Source organism: Platichthys flesus, chromosome 17 (genome assembly GCF_949316205.1).
Source record: "Platichthys flesus chromosome 17, fPlaFle2.1, whole genome shotgun sequence".
Classification (NCBI taxonomy): domain Eukaryota; kingdom Metazoa; phylum Chordata; class Actinopteri; order Pleuronectiformes; family Pleuronectidae; genus Platichthys; species Platichthys flesus.
In genome coordinates this window covers 21,271,975-21,295,283 of record NC_084961.1, presented here as the reverse complement: position 1 = coordinate 21,295,283, position 23,309 = coordinate 21,271,975, and the positions used below count along the sequence as shown (strand labels likewise).

General features: G+C 39.6%; 2 protein-coding genes across 5 annotated transcripts in view; both read right to left on the bottom strand.

The window, feature by feature from the left end:
* The window catches only part of abcf1 (ATP-binding cassette, sub-family F (GCN20), member 1), a 49,667-nt gene that overhangs the window by 5,795 nt on the left and 20,563 nt on the right, over window positions 1–23,309 (bottom strand). For both annotated transcript variants that reach the window (XM_062409461.1, XM_062409462.1), the window contains exons 17-21: window positions 19,251–19,363; window positions 17,901–18,075; window positions 17,380–17,454; window positions 16,875–16,945; window positions 1,249–1,281 (exon numbers count right to left, since the gene is read on the bottom strand). In XM_062409461.1, the coding sequence (XP_062265445.1) occupies window positions 1,249–1,281; window positions 16,875–16,945; window positions 17,380–17,454; window positions 17,901–18,075; window positions 19,251–19,363 (467 nt within the window). The remainder of the gene's footprint in view (window positions 1–1,248; window positions 1,282–16,874; window positions 16,946–17,379; window positions 17,455–17,900; window positions 18,076–19,250; window positions 19,364–23,309) is intronic.
* Window positions 1,249–16,865, bottom strand: LOC133972178 (uncharacterized). Of its 3 annotated transcripts, none has more exons than XM_062409465.1 (8): window positions 14,787–16,865; window positions 12,941–13,126; window positions 11,387–11,476; window positions 10,101–10,190; window positions 7,237–7,336; window positions 4,447–4,596; window positions 4,312–4,356; window positions 1,249–2,961 (listed from the first exon to the last, which is right to left on the bottom strand). In XM_062409465.1, exons 2-8 carry the CDS (start codon window positions 13,118–13,120, stop codon window positions 2,711–2,713), a joined length of 906 nt encoding a protein of 301 aa, XP_062265449.1. In that variant the 5' UTR covers window positions 13,121–13,126; window positions 14,787–16,865; the 3' UTR covers window positions 1,249–2,710. The 3 variants fall into 3 exon arrangements, with proteins under 3 accessions (XP_062265449.1, XP_062265447.1, XP_062265448.1); XM_062409463.1 differs by having other exon boundaries at window positions 4,312–4,359; window positions 14,787–16,862; XM_062409464.1 differs by lacking the exon at window positions 14,787–16,865 and having other exon boundaries at window positions 4,312–4,359; window positions 12,941–14,753.

The following is a 23,309-nucleotide window of genomic DNA, read 5'->3' as shown; positions in this document are numbered from 1 at the left end:
CCCCCATTCCCTGATCCAACTCACAACCAGATGGTGGTCGGTTGACAGTTCCGCCCCTCTCTTTACCCGAGTGTCCAAAACATGTGGCCTCAGATCAGATGACACAATCACAAAATCGATCATTGATCTTCAGCCTAGGGTACTCTGGTACCAGGTACACTTATGAGCACCCTTATGTTCGAACATGGTGTTTGTTATGTTCAGGGAGGCCGTTCCTCCCCACCACGCCTCTCCAGGTGTCTCCATCGTTGCCCACGTGGGTGTTGAAGTCACCCAGCAGAACTACGGAGTCCCCTACTGGAGCCCCATACAGGACTCCATTCAGGGTCTCCAAGAAGGCCGAGTACTCTGAACTGCTGTTTGGTGCATACGCACAAACAACAGTCAGAGTTTTCCCCCCTACAACCCTTAGGCGCAGGGAGGCGACCCTCTCGTCTACCGGGGTAAACTCCAACACCGCGGCGCTCAGCCGGGGATTTATGAGTATCCCCACACCCGCCCGGCGCCTCACGCCCTTGGCAACTCCGGAGAAGAATAAAGTCCAACCCTTATCCAGGAGTACGGTACCAGAGCTGAGACTGTGCGTGGAGGTAAGCCCCACCAGATCTAACTGATAGCGCTCCACCTCCCTCAAAAGCTCCGGTTCCTTTCCCCACAGCGAGGTGACGTTCCACGTCCCCAGAGCCAGCTTCTGCCGCCCGGGTCTGGTCCGTCGAGACCCCTGACCTTCGCTGCCACCCATGTGGCTGCGAAACCCGACCCCAACGGGTCTTCCCAAAGGTGGTGGGCCTACTACTCCTAATTGGAAATGGTCTAAGATTTTTAATCCCACTATGCATTTGATCTGAACTTCTATACTGTTGCTCAGGGTTTAGAGTGGTCGTCCTCTAACCAGAAGGCGGTTTGATTCCAGTCTTAGCTATTCCGTATGCCTAAGTGTCCTTGTGCAAGATACTGAATCCCAAATTGCCCCTTTTCATAGAGAAAGTGAGGCAAAATAAATGCACTGTTTGAAAACGTGTGTGTGGGTGGGTTGGTTGGTGAATGTAAAACTGCAACGCTTAGGAGTGGTCATCAAGATGAAAAAAGCTCTTTATAAATACGGACCACTGACCATAGACAAACTGTACATAAACAAGCCTGGTCTTATCAGCAGAAGCACAATTCAGAGACAGTGAGCATTAAGTTTATGGTTGCAGTTTGAAGTTAGTTATTTTAAGATTGAAACATTAAAAGTAAGTTACTCACCAAACGATGATTCTTTCTCATCTCACCTTTAGTCTAAGAAAAGAAACATCAATTAGTAACATTAAGCATTCTATTCAGTGAACCTTTGGAATAACCTTGTTTTTCCTCATCAACTGGTTCTAAAATGTGACAAGATCTTTGTCAAAGTCACAAGTTAGGCGTAGGCGATATATCGATTATAATTGATGTATCGCAGCTGGTACCATGTGTGATGTATACAATGACTATATCACGACAATCGAGTATAAATTGTCACATGAATGTTTTAAGACGTGAAATAGTCTCAGTTTTGCTTCTCTCTTATCATGCCCCTCTCACAGCAGACAGCTGTCTCTCCCCCCCATTCCAGAAAACTCTCCTGCGTGCATGCATATCTTTGTATCAGGAGGAGACTCAGAGAGCATGGAGAGAGAGAGAGAGAGAAAAGTGAAGAGTCCTTGCTAGCTTACGAGAGTTTAGAGACTGTTATTGACAGTTCCTATTCTTTGTGAATGCTGAACCGAACAAATCAATTTAGAAATGATGAATGTGAACCTGAGTGGCATTCAATCCAGCAAGAGTGGACAATTGTGCGTGTTTGCTCCAAGAGATTTGGACACACACACACACACACACACACACACACACACACACACACACACACACACACACACACACACACACACACACACACACACACACACACACACACACACACACACACACACACACACACACACACACACACACACACACACACACACACACACACACACACACACACACACACACACACACACACACACGGGTATAGATGGTATCGAAAGACTTTTTCCTCAAACAGGCCCGGTGGTGGTAAACAGGGACTACCCTTTCCCGAGGTCCTAGAGCAATGGGAGTAAGGTCAACACACTCTAAAAAATCTGAAAAAAATTCAGCTCACTTTAGAATGTAGAAATGAGCTACAGAACTCTATACACAAGGCCCTGACTGGGTTGTGGTTTTTGCAGACATCAATCTTTTGTGGCATTTGAGGACACAACAAACCAAGTTGGGACTTTAAAGGGACAATGACGTCACCTTTTAAATAGCTCCTCATTAACATAAAACACACACCTGACAGAACACAGCATAAGGGGGACCATCATTTTATTACCATAAAATTAGGTTAAACCTTAGATATATGTTGAAATAATAACACAATATAATATATATACAGGGATCACTTAAAAATAAGTGATCTCAAGTCTGAGCTTAACCAAATAATGAAGAATAACAGAACTGGAGTTTTTTTTTATTAGCAGCCACACACGCTACAAACAAAACACACGTCCATTATGAACTTCCATTAGCTTTTCTGATGAAGTATTACATGTATCCATTTTGCAATAACACATTTTTAGAAACAAATGGCCTTTTAAAACGTTAAGGCATCAGCCAAACCACAATGCAAACAAAAACAAATGAACACAAGTCAGTGGATTTACAGCTTTTGCTGCTCTGTCTGCCTCTTTGCAGTTATTCCCCGGTTTCTGACAAAGTCCCTTATATTTTGCACTGTTCGTTGTGCTAGCACGGAGCCTTCGACCATCTTGCAGTGACTGCATTCATATTTTGTGGCTAGTCTTCCTTTGATTATGTGACTTTTGAAGTGCCGCATTACTGCAGCCACCTCAGCCTTGGACCAGATCTTCTTTTTCACTTTTCTGGAATCGTGTTCTTGATGAGTTTTGCCTGGAAGACATACAGTAAAATATGTAGAAAACATTTGTCCCACAAACAGATAACAAAATGTGATGACTACTTTGATCCTTCAAAACTTCCAACTAATTCCACTAATTGTCTCTTTGATGAAAATTCTTGATAACTTGTTACCTGTTCACGGTTCACTTGATATGATTTTCCCGACTAGATTTATCTAACTCAGTTATTCATATTCAAACAATGTTATTCATTCATTTTTTTATGTTGAGGATGATTGGTGCATATTGTATGTAGTGTACTCTGCACAAGTTTTAGGCAGATCAATCTGGGATGCTTATAGGAGTAGTACCATTAATAGTTTGAGAATTATTTAGATACTGTTAGGAGAAAAACCCCAAGTTAAAATCAATATTTGGTATGAGCATCCGTTCTCCTGTATACTTGGCAGTTAGGTTGTTCAGCATCCTTGGGAGCTTTCCACAGTTCTGCTGTGGATTTTAACTTTCTCAATGTCTCTTCTGGCTCTGCATGTAATCCCCGAGTTCACCTGGGAACGTTTGTACGTGGCTCTGCCTCATATCCTGCCCATCTGCACGCGGACATTCAACCATAAAGGGTCAACGCAAAGCAACTAATTAAATTGTGATGCCCCAAAACTATAAAATTGAACAGATTAATTTTGATATGCCTGTGTTTCTATTGAGATGGTTCTGTTCCATCGGTCAATCTAATACTGGACTCCCTTCAGCACAAAGATCCAAGATCACAGATCTATGGGATCTACATTAACTGATGAGTCATCACCATGGGACAAAAAACTGTGATCATTGAAACTGAATTTCCTCATCCTTCCATTTGTGTGCATCCATCACGCAGCTTTACGCATGAGTATCACCGATGTATTTATTTATTTAGAGCAAACGGACTGATTACTTCACAAATCAGTGGATCCTTACCTCCACCCTGAGGTGTTATTTGTTAATAGAAGTTTGAAAGTGCACTCTGTGCGACTGATGGCTATGTCTCGATTTTACACACACACACGCGTCCTTCATTATACATGCAGTCCTTCATTATACATGCAGTGTTGGAAGATAATCTTAAAAACTATTAAAGACTCGGCTCTGTTACTCTGCTGTTTAATGGAATCTTGGAATTGGAGTACAATAGAGAGAAACTGGGATGCACAGATGCAGGGGTAGAGCAGAGTATGACATGCAACAGAGGTCCTCACCAAGAATCCAACTTTGCAGTTATGTAGTATGCTTCTTAACCAGCAATTGTATACTTTTGTTTTATTCGATTAAATCATATGCTGTCTTTATTTATTGCATTAGTCTTCTTTAATACCATTCCTAAATACCTTAAAACTTGCCTTACCTTCAGACGGACAAAAAGCCTCATCTACTGTGGACGTCACAGTTCCTGCTAAACACAATACAACAGAAGTCGTTTTTTCACTGGAAAAGGTACATTTTAGAAATAGAAACATAACTTTAGGGTATGGCAACTTACCAAAATCTGCAGTTTCCTGGACCTGTTTTGTGAGTGTAGAAGCTAATGCACAACCAGCATTTCCAGCCTCTGATGCTGTGACGGCTGTGTCACTGTCATCTGACTCGCCTTCACTGTCCTTGGTCTCAGTGTCACTCAATGCAATTTCCTCTGGGAAAAGGTATTAAAACTAACATGAATATATCATCATTACATGAAAAGCTAACAATTAATCAATTAACAATTTGAAATTGTATATTAGCTCACTATAGTAGAGTTAGGTAAATCCACAAGGGTAAAGGTAAGGTTAAACAGAAAAAGCCATTGTGTGCTCAAACAATATATGTTAGAACTTCCGAGGTTTTCTAAGAAAAAGTTAGTGACCAGTGAACTAAGGCACTTCCAGATGTTTTTGATTTGACGTTCAGAATGAAAAGCACGTTAAATGATGTGCATACAGGAAGATATCATCTCAAGGAATCACTTGCGCTCTGGGCACTTGACTACACATCTAAAAAGATCACTTAGGAATGGACTAATAAAGTATGTGAGTGCATCTACATGAATAAGTAAGTGAAAGATAACACATAAAAGACATTGAAGATAAATAGTCTAAGGGTTTGTATATAGGTGGATCTGGGTGATTGGACTTAATAGTCCTCATTGTTAGGATTGATCGGATGGTGTATGTGTGAGCTATAATGAGACAGATGTTCAAGAGAATCTGTATAACAAGAATAGACCTCACCAAGGAGGTGCCCCCATATTTCATGGGAACTTCCCCTCAACCCACAGGGGAAACGTGGGGGGCAAGTGCCTACTGTCTTAGTTCGTTGTTTTTTCAGTGTTGAGTTGCTCAATGTTCTTTGGGCTGTTGTTTTTTTCTCATGGCTGCAATAAGGGCCCGAAAGAAATGTATAACGCCATTCTCCGAAGTTATAAATGAACAGCATATCGTTAGTGTCGTTAAATGTTAATGGGTTGAACAATCCAATTAAAAGATCTAAGATAATTTTGAAAATGAGAAAACTTAAGGCCCAAGTTGTCTTCATGCAGGAAACACACCTTTCCCAGGAAGAACATGAAAAGCTGAAGAAATTCGGTTTTAGAAACACCTATTACAGTAAATGTAAACAAAGCAACAAAAGAGGTGTGGCAATACTTATACAAAACTCAAATAATTTTGAGTGTCTCAAAGAAATCAAGGATTTACAGAGGGACGATATATTATGGTGAAGGGGAAATTAAAGAAAGAGGTGGTTACATTAATAAATGTACATGCTCCTCCAGAGAGTACTAAACAATTCTTTAAAATCATTATTCTCAGTCATGGCCTTAGAATCTGAAGGTATAGTGATATGTGCTGGTGATTTTCACATGATAATGGATCATAGGGTAGACACAACAAGCATAAAAAGAAAAATTCTACCTTGAGACTGAATGTAAGCATACTGAACAACAAGACAACGATTGAACAAATTAAAAATGAAATAAAGAAAAGCATTGAGGAAAACGACACAGAAGAAATCAACCCAACAATCTTATGGAACACAATGAAGGCGGTGATAAGGGGGAAATTAATAGCCATCACGTCAAGACAAAAAAAACTTAAGCAGGCAAATTATCTTAACTTAGTGGAAAGACTAAAAAATCTTGGAGGTACAATGCCAAACTACTTACACAGCCCAAATCCAACAAGAAATAAAGGATATTAAAGGGGAAATAGATAATATATGATATTAGGGAGCGAAATAGAGAGAAAAACTTAGATTTCTGAAACAAGATTATTATGAAACAGGCCCTAAAGGCACATGGCTTCTCGCAAGGAGAATTAGGAAACAACAAGGGATTAACATGGTATATAATGCTCTCACAGCACCTATAACTCCTGAAGAAATAACTAAGGCAATATCCAGGCTTAAGGCAAATAAATCACCAGGCAGTGACGGTTTTCCATCGGATTGGAACTGAACTTTTAGAGAAGAACTAACCCCTCTCCTTGTTTCATCCTTTAACTGTACCCTTAAGGAAGGTAGAATGCCACCCTCATGGAATGAAGCAATCATATCTGTAATCCCCAAGGAGGGTAAAGACGCAGAATATTGTAAAAATGACAGACCCATTTCTATACTGAATGTAGATTACAAGATATACACATCCATTATAGCAGGGAGATATCAGAATTTCATGACAGAATTAATTGACGAGCACCAAACTGGATTTATTACAGGACGACAAACATTAGAGAACTATGTACCTTGGAAATGTAACTGAAAGTGTAACTGGAAGTGATAGATATATAGTCAAGATACTGTTGATTGCAACTAAGAAAACAATAACAAGAAACTGGTACAAAACTGAATCTCCTACCATAAAACAATGGTTAGGGATTGTAAGAGAAATAAACTTTATGGAGAGAATGACCTACCAACTTTGACTGAAGGAAGATGTTTCTATAACAAAGTGGAAAAAATGGGTGTTGTATGACATAAAGAAAGACATGTGAACTGTAAACTGTATAAATCTGATTTGTAGATAAACACTACAGTTTAAAAAAAAAAAAAAAGATAACTTAGATCCATTTAACTCAGTCCTTGTCAGTGAAAAAGAGGCAAAATTGACCTCTTCAAGTAATCATAATATTTTTGGAATTACAATTATTCACTTGCTGCCAAATTGATGTTGCAGTGTTTCATTTCATCATGAAATCTCTTTTACCCGTTTTTCTTTACAGTGTGGTCAGTCATACATTAGAACAATGCACATTCATCCACCTACTACCATTTACCACATACTCCATTAAAAACTCACCTTCGCATTGAAGCCACTTGAAGGAGGATACAGGTCCCACACACTGAACGCACTTGTCCAAGGAGCCTATTGTTGCGCACACTAGGCGATGTTTCGGACACTAATAACAAAAGTGAAACATTTGTTTGTGTCTAACATTTGAAAAGCAAGATATTTCACAATCTGTTTGTATTAGTTGGTTTCCTTTAAAAAAAGAAAAAAATGTATTGGTAAATCTTTCAAGATACTTATGAGTAACAATTAACAAAATTAATAAAAAGCAGATTGAATATACTATATATTTATACGGTGCTGTAATCATGATTGACATACGCTTTAAAATAGACACAATGCACATGCATCTAAGTTGGGCAGTAGGTCAACAAAAATCCCACTAAAAAGGTGTAATCCATTTACAATGCAATTAAAAACACTAGTTTGCAGGATTTGTATTGCTCTGAATAGGTTTAAATACCTTAGAGATGGTCATTGAGACAATGTTTTATTAAATTAAGGACTCAATATGCTATTGCATGAGATACAAGTTTTGATTAATCCATTACTTTTTTGAGCACGGGATAAGTTAATGTATGTACAGAGCGACAGAACAGTAGAACAGACTTTCTCCATGCATATTACAATTGGAAATATCCTCAACTGTCGGATCAATAGCTCCTTGGAGAAACGTTCTTAAAACACAAACAGTCCTTCCCAATTGTAGAAAAGGTAGAAAATGAGCTACAACCTAATTTCCATTAAAACAAAGAGTGCACAGGAACCATCTACAAAGTAAAAAAGAGATACTATACTTGGAGGGTATTCTTCACTCATATACACCTTTGGCAAAATCACTTCACACATCAGTGGTCACGTATTGATTGTACTACAACACTAAGTTTGGACAAATTTGCTATCATTAAGAGGTGAACTCAATCCAATATACAGTATATATGATTGAGTTCAGGTATAAGCCCTGACCTGCAGAATAACCCTGTGCTCTACATACAACAACTGTTTGACTGGAAATGTGAGTTCCTTTGTTCCTAGTAAATGTTGCAGTATTCTGATACTTGAATTGTTGGTTAGAATGATTACACTGAATTAGCTCTTAATAGTTACATGGTAGCCATAAACATTAGCTTCCTATGTTTTAAGTTTAACGTGTAGTGATAACGCATTACATATTTTCTGTTTAAATAAAACAGCCTCAACTGCCTTGACCAGCTACCACCTGTCTGTATCAGCCATATAACCTGCCGCTGCTCTGCACAAAGACTGGAATAAACCACAACTGAAGTGGATTGGATTCTTCTGGTGTTTCTGGTCAGGCAGAACACCAGAAACACCAGAAGAATCCAATCCAATACATTTTTTTACTCATAATATTTATTAGTATATGTTTAAATACTTTTAATGTAAAGTGAATGGAATATTTTTGATTATAATTGTAGTACAGAATCTCTTTACAGTGTTACTTTGTAGACAGCCCATTTGAGACACCAATATATTTGTTCAGTAGTCTGAATAGCCGTATCTTACTACCGTTGGCAAAAAGGTAAATTTGTATTTAACGTTTCCCTCATGATAAGATGTTGGCAGACTTTGAATGTTAAAGAAAGGCCACTATCAACCCCACCCTTGATTGAGATGCTTGCAGTCATCTCAATCAAGTCTCTTTCGGTCGTCATCAGTAGCAGATAATGAATAGAAGAAAAGTTAAATAAAAAATAATATAGTGAGAATGCACCAGTCAAAAGGGATATTTGAGGTCTGGATGAAAAGAACAAGTATTGCTAAAAAAAATAAGAAAAAAGGAACCTCTCTAGATAGTTCAACATCTTCATACCTGTAACATTATGTAACAGTCATCATGACTGTGGTCCCAAGTATTTTGTGGGGAGAAAAATGCACTTTGGAAGTATTTGTAGTCACCTGAAGTGTCTGATTACGGCATCCTGCAAGCTGTTAGAACTATACTAATCACAGTTAATTTTGACGGATGAATTTGATTTTTGGTTCCTTCTTTATATTCTGACAACCCATTTTGGTCTCACACTACCTGTGATTGGTGGCTGTGAGCTTTTTGCTGTCTGACTCCAGGCCTCTAACATGCCTAGATTTGTTTTGATTGATTTTAAATATGATCTTGTCTTGCATTTCATGCATTACTGGTGACCGGGTCCACATCTGTGACATACAACATGAATACGAAAACTTACCACTCCCATTAAACTAACATAAAGATCAAATGCAGGTTGTACAAGTACTCTTAAATACCATAGTAATGCCACTAACAACCCCATCTACGGGAGGGACCCCAAACAACGTATGGTCCACCCAAGTCATATTGGTGTCAGAGCTTAATACACACACACTCAAATGTTATTCTGCCTTAGATTCTGAAAGACATCCTCTGAGATTGTCCTTAAATACCATTGTCCTAATACACCATAATACACTCAGGTGACAGCACACACACACACTAACCCTACACCTTTTACATATGCAGCTCACGCAAGAGATAGGGTCCACATCTGTGACATACAACATGAATACGAAAACTTACCACTCCCATTAAACTAACATAAAGATCAAATGCAGGTTGTACAAGTACTCTTAAATACCAAAGTAATGCCACTAACAACCCCATCTACGGGAGGGACCCCAAATAACGTATGGTCCACCCAAGTCATATTGGTGTCAGAGCTTAATACACACACACTCAAATGTTATTCTGCCTTCGATTCTGAAAGACGTCCTCTGAGATTGTCCTTAAATACCATTGTCCTTGTACACCATAATACACTCAGGTGACAGCACACACACACACTAACCCTAACCCTACATTTTGCCACAATTCATGTCATCAAGCACACTTCACTTACCTGTCCAATCCTTGTGAGTGGATCAAGCACTGGACTTGACTGGTTCAGGTTGCTTGCAGTCATCTCAATCTGGCCTCTTTCGGTCGTCATCTGTAGCAGATAATGAATGGAAGAAAAGTTGAATAAAAAGTAATGTAATGTGAATGCAGTAGTCAAAAGGGATATTTGAGGTCAGGATGAAAAAGAACACATACAGCTTACAAAAAGCACAAGTGGAACCTCTCTAGATAGTTTTACATCTTCATACCTCTAACATTATGTGACAGTCATCATGACTGTGGTTCCAAGTATTTTGTGGGGAGAAAAATGTCCTTTGGAAGTATTTGTAGTCACCTGAAGTGTCTGATTACGGCAGCCTGCAAGCTGTTAGAACTATACTCATCACAGTTAATTTTGACGGATGAATTTGATTTTTGATTCCTTCTTTATATTCTGACAACCCATTTTGGTCTCACGCTACCTGTGATTGGTGGCTGTGAGCTTTTTGCTGTCTGACTCCAGGCCTCTAACATGCCTAGATTTGTTTTGATTGATTTTAAATATGATCTTGTCTTGCATTTCATGCATTATTGGTGACCGGGTCCACATCTGTGACATACATCATGAATACGAAAACTTACCACTCCCATTAAACTAACATAAAGATCAAATGCAGGTTGTACAAGTACTCTTAAATACCATAGTAATGCCACTAACAACCCCATCTACGGGAGGGACCCCAAATAACGTATGGTCCACCCAAGTCATATTGGTGTCAGAGCTTAATACACACACACTCAAATGTTATTCTGCCTTCGATTCTGAAAGACGTCCTCTGAGATTGTCCTTAAATACCATTGTCCTTATACACCATAATACACTCAGGTGACAGCACACACACACACTAACCCTACACCTTTTACATATGCAGCTCACGCAAGAGATCGGGTCCACATCTGTGACATACAACATGAATACGAAAACTTACCACTCCCATTAAACTAACATAAAGATCAAATGCAGGTTGCACAAGTACTCTTAAATACCAAAGTAATGCCACTAACAACCCCATCTACGGGAGGGACCCCAAATAACGTATGGTCCACCCAAGTCATATTGGTGTCAGAGCTTAATACACACACACTCAAATGTTATTCTGCCTTCGATTCTGAAAGACGTCCTCTGAGATTGTCCTTAAATACCATTGTCCTTGTACACCATAATACACTCAGGTGACAGCACACACACACACTAACCCTAACCCTACATTTTGCCACAATTCATGTCATCAAGCACACTTCACTTACCTGTCCAATCCTTGTGATTGGATCAAGCACTGGACTTGACTGGTTCAGGTTGCTTGCAGTCATCTCAATCTGGCCTCTTTCGGTCGTCATCTGTAGCAGATAATGAATGGAAGAAAAGTTGAATAAAAAGTAATGTAATGTGAATGCAGTAGTCAAAAGGGATATTTGATGTCAGGATGAAAAAGACCACATACAGCTTACAAAAAGCAAAAGTGGAACCTCTCTAGATCGTTTTACATCTTCATACCTCTAACATTATGTGACAGTCATCATGACTGTGGTTCCAAGTATTTTGTGGGGAGAAAAATGTCCTTTGGAAGTATTTGTAGTCACCTGAAGTGTCTGATTACGGCAGCCTGCAAGCTGTTAGAACTATACTAATCACAGTTAATTGTGACGGATGAATTTGATTTTTGATTCCTTCTTTATATTCTGACAACCCATTTTGGTCTCACGCTACCTGTGATTGGTGGCTGTGAGCTTTTTGCTGTCTGACTCCAGGCCTCTAACATGCCTAGATTTGTTTTGATTGATTTTAAATATGATCTTGTCTTGCATTTCATGCATTATTGGTGACCAGGTCCACATCTGTGACATACATCATGAATACGAAAACTTACCACTCCCATTAAACTAACATAAAGATCAAATGCAGGTTGTACAAGTACTCTTAAATACCATAGTAATGCCACTATCAACCCCATCTACGGGAGGGACCCCAAATAACGTATGGTCCACCCAAGTCATATTGGTGTCAGAGCTTAATACACACACACTCAAATGTTATTCTGCCTTAGATTCTGAAAGACGTCCTCTGAGATTGTCCTTAAATACCATTGTCCTTATACACCATAATACACTCAGGTGACAGCACACACACACACTAACCCTAACCCTACACTTTTTACATATGCAGCTCACGCAAGAGACTGTCAGATGCGATCTCATTACTGCAAATGTCAAATTGTATCAGCTGAGAGGAGGAGCACCGTCAGAGCATGCAGCAGAAGGACTCATCACTAATGTTAAAAATAACGAAACTGCGTGTATTTGAACTTATCAAATATCAACAAAAGAGTGCAAAATAACATACAGGCCATCAGAAAAAAGTAAGAAGCAGTTAAAGTACATATTATGCATCAACATCATGAACACACCCACTAGCACTCTGTGAATCCTGCAGACTATTACCTGTTGTATTCACATATCAGACATTACCCAGATTTTGTATTAGGGAGCTGGCACGTTAAAGACCTGTTAATTCCGGTGTGACTGAATCTGACATTTGCGGTCACACTTACAGTTCCACCAATTGATGTCCAAACAAAGTCCAGAGTGCACTTCATGTGTGAAAGTGGCTTAAGTGTAGCTGAAGCAGTAAGAGATGGTCAGGAAAATAACACTAATGAAGAGTGTGATGAGAGCAAGAAGAGGACAGTCTGTTGGTGTGCCTCCTTAAGTTTACGCACACAATCAATCAATATGCAAACACATACCATCCAAAAGTAGCTTCAAACTGTTTACACAAACCATGAACTTGAAATTGTTACATACCTTAATAAAGCATTCAAGACGACCAGCTGATGTCCCTGCAGGCATCTTTTTTTGGGCCTTATGTGTTGACCTCTTTTGAGTTCTTGTAGAAAGCTTTGATGTGGATGGTACCTCACCATGTTGGACATCTGATGACATCCCTCCAGATTTCTGGAGATTAATGCGCCTTCGCCTCTGCATGATTCACTGGCCAGTGTCAAAAGCCAGAGTAACATAATAAAAAGAAGATTGTTGTTATGATTATTATGTACTAGAAGTCTAGTAATGTACATGTGGCATCTGAGCAGAAGCCATATTCTGAGCTGATAAATCAACATTCAAGTTTAAATTTAATACAAAAGGACTTAATGCTTTACCGAAATTAATTTCTTTACATATGCCCATTAAAAGGTAGAAACCCATTTCTACAATAGAAATAGGCTGCACATGAACTAAATATAAACAGGAGGATGATGTCTGTTCTAGTGTAGAGCTGTGTTGGACCACAGACTGACCTCTCTACCATTTAATGTAACATAATGTCAGTGTACAGAGATTCTATAACTACATCAGCTGCATTGAACCTCTGTGGGATTGATGTCCCATCATTATCACCCAGAAGGAACAAACACACAAATCAATACAGTCTTTCATCTGCTTAAATGATCATCCTCAGTCTCTATATCTCCTCCTCACTCACTTACCTTGTCCTGCTTCTTCAAACAAGAACTTAACCTACATATATAACTTTACATTAACGTTCAATTATATTTACAGCAGCATCAGCATGACTTGACTATTGTGCGATAGCACACTCCTGGGTTCAGATTTCTGATCCAAGGTCCTTTATGACATTTACAAGGACAGTGGTTTAGGATGTTATCACATCAGTGCTTCTGACATGTGATTAGTTTTTCATCATTTTGTATTAATTCAAATAACAACCTGAAATAATAAACTGCTCAACCTGTTTTCTACCAGATGCAAAATGTTAATTTAGAAAGACTATGTTAGACAACGTGAGTGCTGTGAGTCTCTATCATACACAGAACCCAGTCTCAGGGAAAAATATGAAATAGAAATAAAACCTGCTGACATTTCATCCTTGCTTTTAGCTATGGAATAGTTAAATAATCGACATGAACATTAAACAGCATTTTTAAATGGCACACACTGCACCAGTTACTATACCACAGCTTTGTTTCTCCTCACTATTGTACTTTACACCTTCATAATAACGATAACAGCCAAAAACCTCTGTGGAAACACGGTTAGCTTACTTTTTTAATCACATAAGATTTGGTTATTTTGTTTTTAGCTGTTTTCAGCACACAAACACCATTCTAACTGCTCAAATGTTCTGTCCTCATCCCCACCACCTGTGCTCATTACTATCATGTGTGTGAAGCATGCACCTCAACGAGGGGGCATGGCCACTCCCGACACGCAGCTTCCACTGGCATGAAAAGCAACTGTGGCTTAAAATGAACAAGAATCAAACATCCTCACCTTCTCTTGTCCACAAGACAGCTGGTTACACAACACAGCACGAGGCACATTCCTCCAAAACAAAAGACTGATCCTCTCCTGCCTACTATGAAGCTGCTGCAGCTGAGAGCTGGTAGCTGTTAGCTCTACTACTAGTGCAGGCTTGTGCAGGTAACACAGGCCTCAACAGCATGCGTGAGCACTGCTGTAAAAACAACCTAATGCCAATATCCATTTAGTTTAGCCTTACTTTATTTCCATTAAAATATGCATCAATAAAAAAAAACTTAGACTAACTAATAACTAATAAGTTATTGTTATGGTGTAAAAATCCTTCCTCATGCAATTATCTACTTTATTTACAAGTTTTAATGCTTACCTGTATGTTTTAAATCCTCTACTGCTTCCATTAGGTCGCCAGCTGCTTCAAATGGGCTTTAAAGATTAAATGCCGTCAGTCGGGGCGGTCCTTGGAGCGAACTGCCTGTAGACGCCACCCACTTTTCAAACCAACCAATCAGTGAAAAGGGCGGCAAAATCGAACCGTGTGTGTCAGAAATGTGTATGAGAGTGCAGTATAAGCACCACAGATAGGTTGCGCTGTGCTATACACTGGGATACACCGAAAAACAGGTTTATGGTAAAAAAGGACTATGAACGAAAATGAGAGAGGATGTTCCTCAGACACTCACGAATGCAAATAAATTGTTTGAAATTCGGGGACCTTGGCATAGTCCTCAAATTACCCTAAGGTCCGCGGATTGCTGGTGTGTAAACGGGTAAATTGTCCCTGAATACCATGTCTACCAACACACACACACACACACACACACACACACACACACACACACACACACACACACACACACACACACACACACACACACACACACACACACACACACACACACACACACACACACACACACACACACACACACACACACACACACACACACACACACACACACACACACACACACACACACACACACACACCTCTCAGCCCCTACTCACTCACTGGGCCTCATTCACTAACATGAGCGCAGAAATGTTCTTACTCTCTGCAGAAAATAAGTGCTTGCGTGAAAGTCGCCGCAGGATACATGACACATGCACACCAGCCGATTTAGTTCTCACCACCATGCGTATGTTTTGAATCAGAATCCTTCTAAATTGACAGCCGCTCTCTGCAATTACCATACTGCCACGTCTCCATTTCTCCATATAAGGACATTGGTTTGTCATGAAGAGATTGGGTGTGCGGCACAGTTGAAGTTGGATAGACAGCCCAAAAAGGTAAAAAACAGAACAATTTCAAAAAAGCAGAAATTAAAGGCGTCGGCAGATGGAAGACACAAAAGACACACTTTTCTGTCCTCCAGAGTGACGATGTTTAAGAAAAATTAAGACTGGGCTGCAATAACTGAAGCAATGAATGCAGATAATGACGTATCGCGGTGTTTTAACTTTATTGTTGCAGAAGAAGTGACGCCCTGTTTATCTACAAACATTAATATGAATTCAGCAGGTGGTTATAAAGATGAGGATGAAAGCGTGTCAATTTCATTAATTTGGTCAATGCATAAGTCAATTTAATTATTGCTGTCAATCTACTATTTTTATTTAAATAAATGGAATTTTAATATACTATGCATTTTGTTAAAAGTGTTTACAAATTTAGGTAATAAAATATTGATGAATCCCAGATTTGTGTGTTAAACCGTATGCACGGTTTAAGAAAAAGATATTTGCTAACACACTGTTAGTAAATGAGGCCCACTGTGAGCTGAGAGGCTTGTTCACATGAGGAAGCCAGTCACTGACTTTGTTGAAGAACAGTAGAAACAAACACAGATTTTCCTCTATGATCCACTGCCGCTCAATAATCAGAAGGCATACCCCAACATTTATATTGTACTCGAAAAAAGGTAATTTACACCATGTTTAAGCATAAATGTCCTCTGATCTCTTCAGATGAGGTGCATTCAGGGACCCTCGGAAATTCTAATGTCCGCAAGCTTAGCCACTTCCTGTTGACTTTTACAAATTTAACATTTGTACAGTGATTTGGAAGAGATATCACGATATTGATATATAAATTGTGTATCGCGATATAAACAAATTATTGCGATATTTGTTTAAGGCCATATCGCCCAGCCCTATCACAAGTACAGATACAATGTGCTGAAGCTAGTAACTAATAAAAACAAACCAAATCTTTCCTATCTTTATGGAACACAACCATTAGGCATTCAGAGTGCTGGACGAAAAGGTGAACCCTGGAATTTAATAACCTCCATGGGCAGCAACAAACTCAAAATTCATCCAGTAACTGTGACGCAGACCCGCACAACATTCAGGAGCATTTTTACTGCACATAAATGCAGATCATTCCAAAGAGTTCGCTTACCTTTGCCGGTGGGTATTTAAAAACATTTAAAGCTTTAATCATCTACTCACTTACAGGAGTTAGTTTCCCAGTGAGAAGCAGCAGCAAGGTACTCTTCCCAACACCATTGGGTCCAACTATACAAACTAAAGAAGAAAGAAGAAAGTAATGTCAGAGTATAAATAAACAGTGGGCACACTTCTTTGAGATGAAAAGGTCAGTTGCAGACTGACCAAAACTCAACATGATCGACAAGGGTGGTTCTGCTGCTTTTTGGGCCATGATCTCATCATTAACAATATTGTAACCTCCTTGTACAACTCCATGTTTAGTTCGGTTTACATGGCAAAATTAGAGACATTTTTAACTAAGAGAAGAAAACATAAATTCCTAAGAAACAAAAAACTGCCTGAAGCAACCTTTTCAGGTGCAGGCTCCACTCCGTCTCTCTCATGGCAGCTTTCTTAGCTGCCTTTTAAACTATAGAAAGTTATCAGCTAACAACCACTACCCCGAGGTACTGATTCACCTCCCATCATCCACTGACAAAAGTACACAGGCAAAGAGACAGCAATCTTACTCCTGGTGTCCATGTCAATTCCAAAGTCCACGTTTTTGAATAAAGACTTCTGACCATCATATCCAAAGTCAACGCCTGGATAGAAAAACAATGGAGTCAAAATGTTTTCATAGTGTTTAAGACAATGTGAAAAAGAAAAATATTACAGTACATGTCATTTAGCTGAAGATTTTATCGCAAGCGACTCCCAATTAGTACAATAAACATCTATGAGGGGATATGAGGGGTTCAGCATCTTGCCAAAGGACACTTCTGCATGGTCTGGGATTCGTGCTGCTGACCTTTTAGTTGGAGGATGACCACTTTACCCCTCAACCACATTCCCCCGGTATATAAACTATAGTTTAATAATATATTAAACAAGCAACATTTACTATGGTATCTTATGGATTTTCATTCCTGAGACTGTTGCCCTAAACATGACTGAAAGGTTTTATGTCATGAAGCCCCACATCTAAAAAACAAAAAATGACAGGTGCCCTGAGCAGTAAGCTGTACCAGCAGTGTTTAAATGTACTTACTATGTAGTCCCAGTATTGGTGGTGAAAGTGGAGGTGGGTTGGGGAAAGTAAACTTGACAGTGTATTCTTTAGGCCTCTTCAGAAGCTCCGTCGCATCCTGGCTTTCCTCCTCCTGACCGCCTTTCTTCTTGCCTCTCTGTTGCTTTCTGGTCAGGGCCTCCTTAGTCTGCTTTTCCTGAGAGTACATTTTAAAGAAAACTTAAACCAGCTGCTAAAAATGTGAGACTGAACAGATGGATAGGGCACTTGGTTCAATTGGGAACAGCAAGGTGTTGAATCTATAGCTCAGCTTGAGTTTGGTGGGTAATGTTGTTCCCAAAATGTTAACTATGAAAGAGTAGTTGATGTCATGATGAAGCAACACATTTGTAAACACTGTGTGTGTGTGTGCGCGCGCGTGCGTGCATGCGGGCAGGCAAACATTATTGATCCCAAACTATATATCCACTGCTCCAAAAAATTAAGGGAACACTTAATTGTCACAGTATAGGCCCAAAAATAGGAATGGTTTTGCATGTGGTGGCCACAGACAATTGCTCTCCCCTTATCCTTCCTGATTTTTCTCTAGTTCTCCTCCCGTTCTCATCAAAGATGGAAGCAGGTTCGCACTGAGCACATGTGACAGGTGTAAAAGAGTTCTGTCACCATGTTGTCAGATGTGCACAGACACGCTCCCTGCACACTGGACATTTAACTGCATTGGCGCAAAAATAGGTCCCTATCTTTTCATTGAGTAGTAATTTCAAACTGCACCAAAAATTAGTATCCATCTAGCCTCAATGATGTGCCCGGCTGCATTGAATGATTGCTCCTTGCAGCGCTCGTTTCAGGAACGCACAAGATTCTCTTTCATTTTTTCGGTCGTGGAGGTTGCTCAGGGAGCACCTCCAGCTGTACCAGGGGGTAATTAGCACAGCTGATAGCTATTGGCTGATTACTTCCCTGGTTATACAGGCAACAGTTAGCTGCAACTTAGGAGAGACACAGATACGAAGACTGAGGACTGTTGCATGTGAAGAGAAGAGACTGAGCTACAACACCTTGAAAAGATTATGTGCCAGGCAATTTATGTTCATATTAATAATGGATAGTGAGCAGTGAATCTCTGTTGTCTGGTTGTGTGGGAGACCCTGTGGGGCAGGGGACCTCATTTACGTTTTAGCGAGTTTTGCACACTAATGATGTATTCTGATTCATAACCAAACACATGACCGTACATTTGTCAAATAGAAAATTTACTATGAACGTGAAGTAGTTAATTTTCATCTGCATGAACTGAACTTGGAACTCCTTTTTAAGTGTGAACTGGTTCCACACCGCTTCTAAAGAATCATTTCACTTCTTACTTACGGCCTGTTTTGTGGACTTTCCACCGGCTTTCAGCTCTTTCAGTTTCTTCTCCTGCTTGTCGTACTGCTTCTGTAGTTCTTTCTGCTTCTGCACATACATCTTCTTGAAGGTCACTGAAGGAAAAGCAAAATCATTCATGTGAAGCAGTATTTCCAAGATCCTTTTTCAGCCAACTATAAAACAAACTTGAAAGACTAGGCTGCTGTAACGTAAAATTCTTTGTATTTAAACACAGTAATAAAGACTTATGAGTGTGCAATACAGATAATGGGCAAAAAATGTAAGCACCTTTAAGCAGGTTTTGATTCTTATCATATAATTCATTACCGTCTGGGAGGCAAATTATCATTCCAAATTAATGCTGCAGCAGGAAAATGAGCCCACACACAGAGTCAGAGTTTTCCACCAAGCCAGTGCTCTATCTGGAACATGTGCTTTGCGTTTTGACAGCCAAAGAAATGTCTCCCGGACAGAAAAGCTCGCTTAAGAGGGGCACCAACTCGTTGCTGGTCTAGAAGTAAGAACGTCAGAGGCCCGTCTGAGTTTACAGATGTTTCCGAAAACTCAGTGTGTCTTTGAGTGCATGTGTTGGTGTGTCTGCACGTAAGCGCGAGAGGCAGGAAGATAGCAAGCACAGTCATGAGGGACGAAATTGTAGATATGTAAAACTGGATTTAAAGATGGTAATGTCATAAATACATTTTAAATAAAATATATGTATAAATTATAAAAATTCTAGTAGAACATATTATATATATTTTAGTGCTGTCAGTTTAACGTGTTATTAATGGCGTTAACGCAAACCCATTTTAACGCCGTCAATGTTTTTATTAATGCAGAGCTGCCAACTCTCATGCTTTCGCCGTGTGACACACGCTTTTGCATGTTGGTGGTTGACTAAGTCACAATAATTTTTTAAAACATCATCGTATCAGGCCGTCATGAAGTACAAGGAGCGGGCGAGTGTGCGTGTGTCTGTGTGTGTGGTTCCAGATAGCGCACCGTAGCCCCGCCCCCTGCCCCCGCACACTCGCTCAGGGAGACACAGTGAGATCAGAGCTCATTTACGTGAAGCAGCCTCTCAGTGACTCACTGCTTCTTAACTATGAAAACAGTGAAAACACAGAGTTTCTCTGGTCTCAGCTGATCAGAGATCAGCGCCTCAGCTTCTAGATCAGAGCAGAAGCTGCAGTTGGTTTCTATCGAGCTTCAGTATCTGTGTTCACCTCCAGCCTGACATGCTCTCGCTTTTTGTTTTAATATTTCGCCAACTAAAATATATATTTTTAAGCTACTAGGCTGCAGCTATATGTTTTCTATTTATTTTCAAAATAGGGTACTTCTTATTTCATACATTTTCCACAAATATGGGGAGGACTCAAATAGCCCTACACAGTTCTGTGTTTAATTTGTTTCAAAGTAGGCCGACACTTGCCTGTGTATTTTGTTGCTTGTCTGTTTGAGATGCCTGACTGCTATGTTCACAGCAAACTTGAAAAAAAGAAAATATTAAGCCATGGTTTAACTGCACTATAGGCTGAGTCCTTGTTTACCTGAAATGTGCACTTTATAATTTTATTTTGTACCGCCCTGTTTGGCAATGTTGTTTTTCAATAAAATAAAACATTTGCATAAAGCAAGCCAATCCACTTTCCATGTTGACAGAGCATTAAAACCCCCAAAAATGTATGGAGAAAAAATGAATGAAGGGACATTAAGAATAGATACAAATTTGCGATTAATCACGATTAATTTTGAGTTAACTGACATAAATGCGATTAATCGCGATTAAATATTTTAATCGTTTTACAGCACTAATATATTTATAATAACAACCATACACACAGATGACAGAAGTACTTGGAATCATATTATGTAATTACAGACGTTGAAAAGTTTTGAGTAGTTAAAACAGGATTAATTATATTATTTTGACGGTCAGAATTAGGTTAATTATACATCTTATACAAAAACTCTTACTAGTCACAGTAGGGGTCTAAACGATGTTGATATTGTAGAGTTAATTCTGCATTGTTGAACATAGTATAGTTCAAACTGCTTGTCCTGTTGAATTTGTCTGTGTGACTCGAGGTGATTCAAATCTGTATTTACATCAACAGAGCAATGCAACATCTTCCAGCAGGTTGCTTTAGAACATAGCTGCTGTTTAGCAATCAGAAAGTTATGTTTTGTGTTTTTGTCTCACTTATCGGCCCTCACCCTTTAATTTCAGCCTTCATGTCTCTCGACCACCGCTGCTCGCTCTTAAAGAGAAAGTGTGTTAAGCTGACTCCACATGAAACAGCAGCACAACATCACTTTGGTATTAACCCAAAGTTGTTTACGATCCACCAGTAAGGCAAGAGAAGAGGTAAAGCTCCAAAATATTTTCTCTTCAGGTTCATACCACAGTGAGGTTGTGCTACTGTTCCATGTAAAATCAGCTTTACACAGGTTTGCAGCCAATGGTATTTGAAGGCTTTAGGAAAAGTGTCCAACAACTCTGCTATATCGTTGGCATTGTTGTTCTCTGCCATTTTCAAACGTTTAGTCCATACGAGGCACGGAATTGGGTAGGTTTACTGTCTCCACTTCAGGAGACGTTGGCAATGTGCGTGCATTGTAGTATAAATGACCTGACTAATCAATTAGTTAACCGACTGCTATAGCTGGGCTGGTGCTGGTTTGGAGCTGGTTCAACTTGCAAACCTTTTAAGAACCAGTTTGCTTTTCCATGGGCTTGGGCTGTCTAAGAGCCACATCATAACGTCACAAGATACATCGCTGTCTACGTCGCTATGCCTCAACTGTTAAAATTACTGGCACATACATTTTTATTAAATGATATACATCCATTCACTAAGTCATTCAGTCCCACCTGACTCTGCTTTGTATCTTCACTTTCTCTCCATCTGCTGAAACGCAGACACACACAGACATTGACGTTTGTGTGTGACCAGGCCTATCACAGATCTCAATATTCTGTTCTGACTGCTACTGGCTGAGAGAAGAGTGTGATTTCAAGATGACAACATACGGACAATGAAGTATGAAACGCGACATTTCAATAACATATTTCTGAGAATGGACTGAGTGAAAAGATCCGCGGAGTGACTGTTTTTTTATACTTTGAGGGTATCTACTGACCCCCTTAAAAAAATATGGGCCCTTTACATGTTGACTTGCTCTCTCTCGCGATGACACGCAGAAACACATGCTCTCACACAATCACTGATATACCGGTAAACTAAAACAAAAACCATAATTTGGTCTTTACCAACAGGATTGTCAGGTTTTGCAAACAGAGCGGGGCAATGCGATCTTTGGGCATCGAAACACAAAGAACTATGGGTGGGCGATATTTTTTTAGTAAGGATCCCGATCCATGATCTTATCACAATTAGTTTTCATGTTTAAGGCCATTTTGCATTTACTAACATGGCAGCCAACCTAATTTCAAATTAGTTTGTATTGTTTGGTTTGGTGTGTTGTGGTTGCCTCAAAACCTTTTTTTGCATTATGCCTTCCAGGTGGGTCATGTGATCATTACATTTCCTTCAATACAAGCTATATTAGATAAATTAGATATTAGCAAGACATCTGTGTCGAATACATTGTTGTCCATTTGTTGGTGGGATAAAGTGCAGGATTTCTAGTCAAATTTTGTATATTTGTATTATTGTAGGCCGGTCAACTGGCAGCATCCGTGCACTAGCACCAGCGCTAGCACTGGGTTCACTTTAGTGGAAAAGTGATAACAAAACATCACTCGTCTGGGATTGCATGGAGAAAAAGACACAAAGCAGCCAACTATAAATCTACAGAGGTTCTCCAAGGTGATCTGAACAACATTCCTTCCAAGTACCTGAAACACTGTGTGCAGGTGTACCAAGGAGAACTGAGACGGTTTAAGGCAAAAGAGGGTCACAGCAAATATTGATCTAATTCAGCTTTTTACGTTTACTGTACTTCTGATAATTCAAAATTTTCCTGGAATAATTTTTGAAAGAATCCTGACTATACTTGTAGTGCCTTAAGGCCAATGTATGCTTCTCCGTT

Bases quoted from the DNA above. Each gene is read 5' to 3' on its own strand.
- LOC133972178 (XM_062409463.1), bottom strand. From the start codon at position 13,120: ATGCAGAGGCGAAGGCGCATTAATCTCCAGAAATCTGGAGGGATGTCA. The intron at 4,360-4,446 runs GTAAGTTGCCAT...TATTGTGTTTAG, and splicing joins CCAGGAAACTGCAGATTTTG to CAGGAACTGTGACGTCCACA. The intron at 2,962-4,311 runs GTAAGGCAAGTT...TATGTCTTCCAG, and splicing joins GGCTTTTTGTCCGTCTGAAG to GCAAAACTCATCAAGAACAC.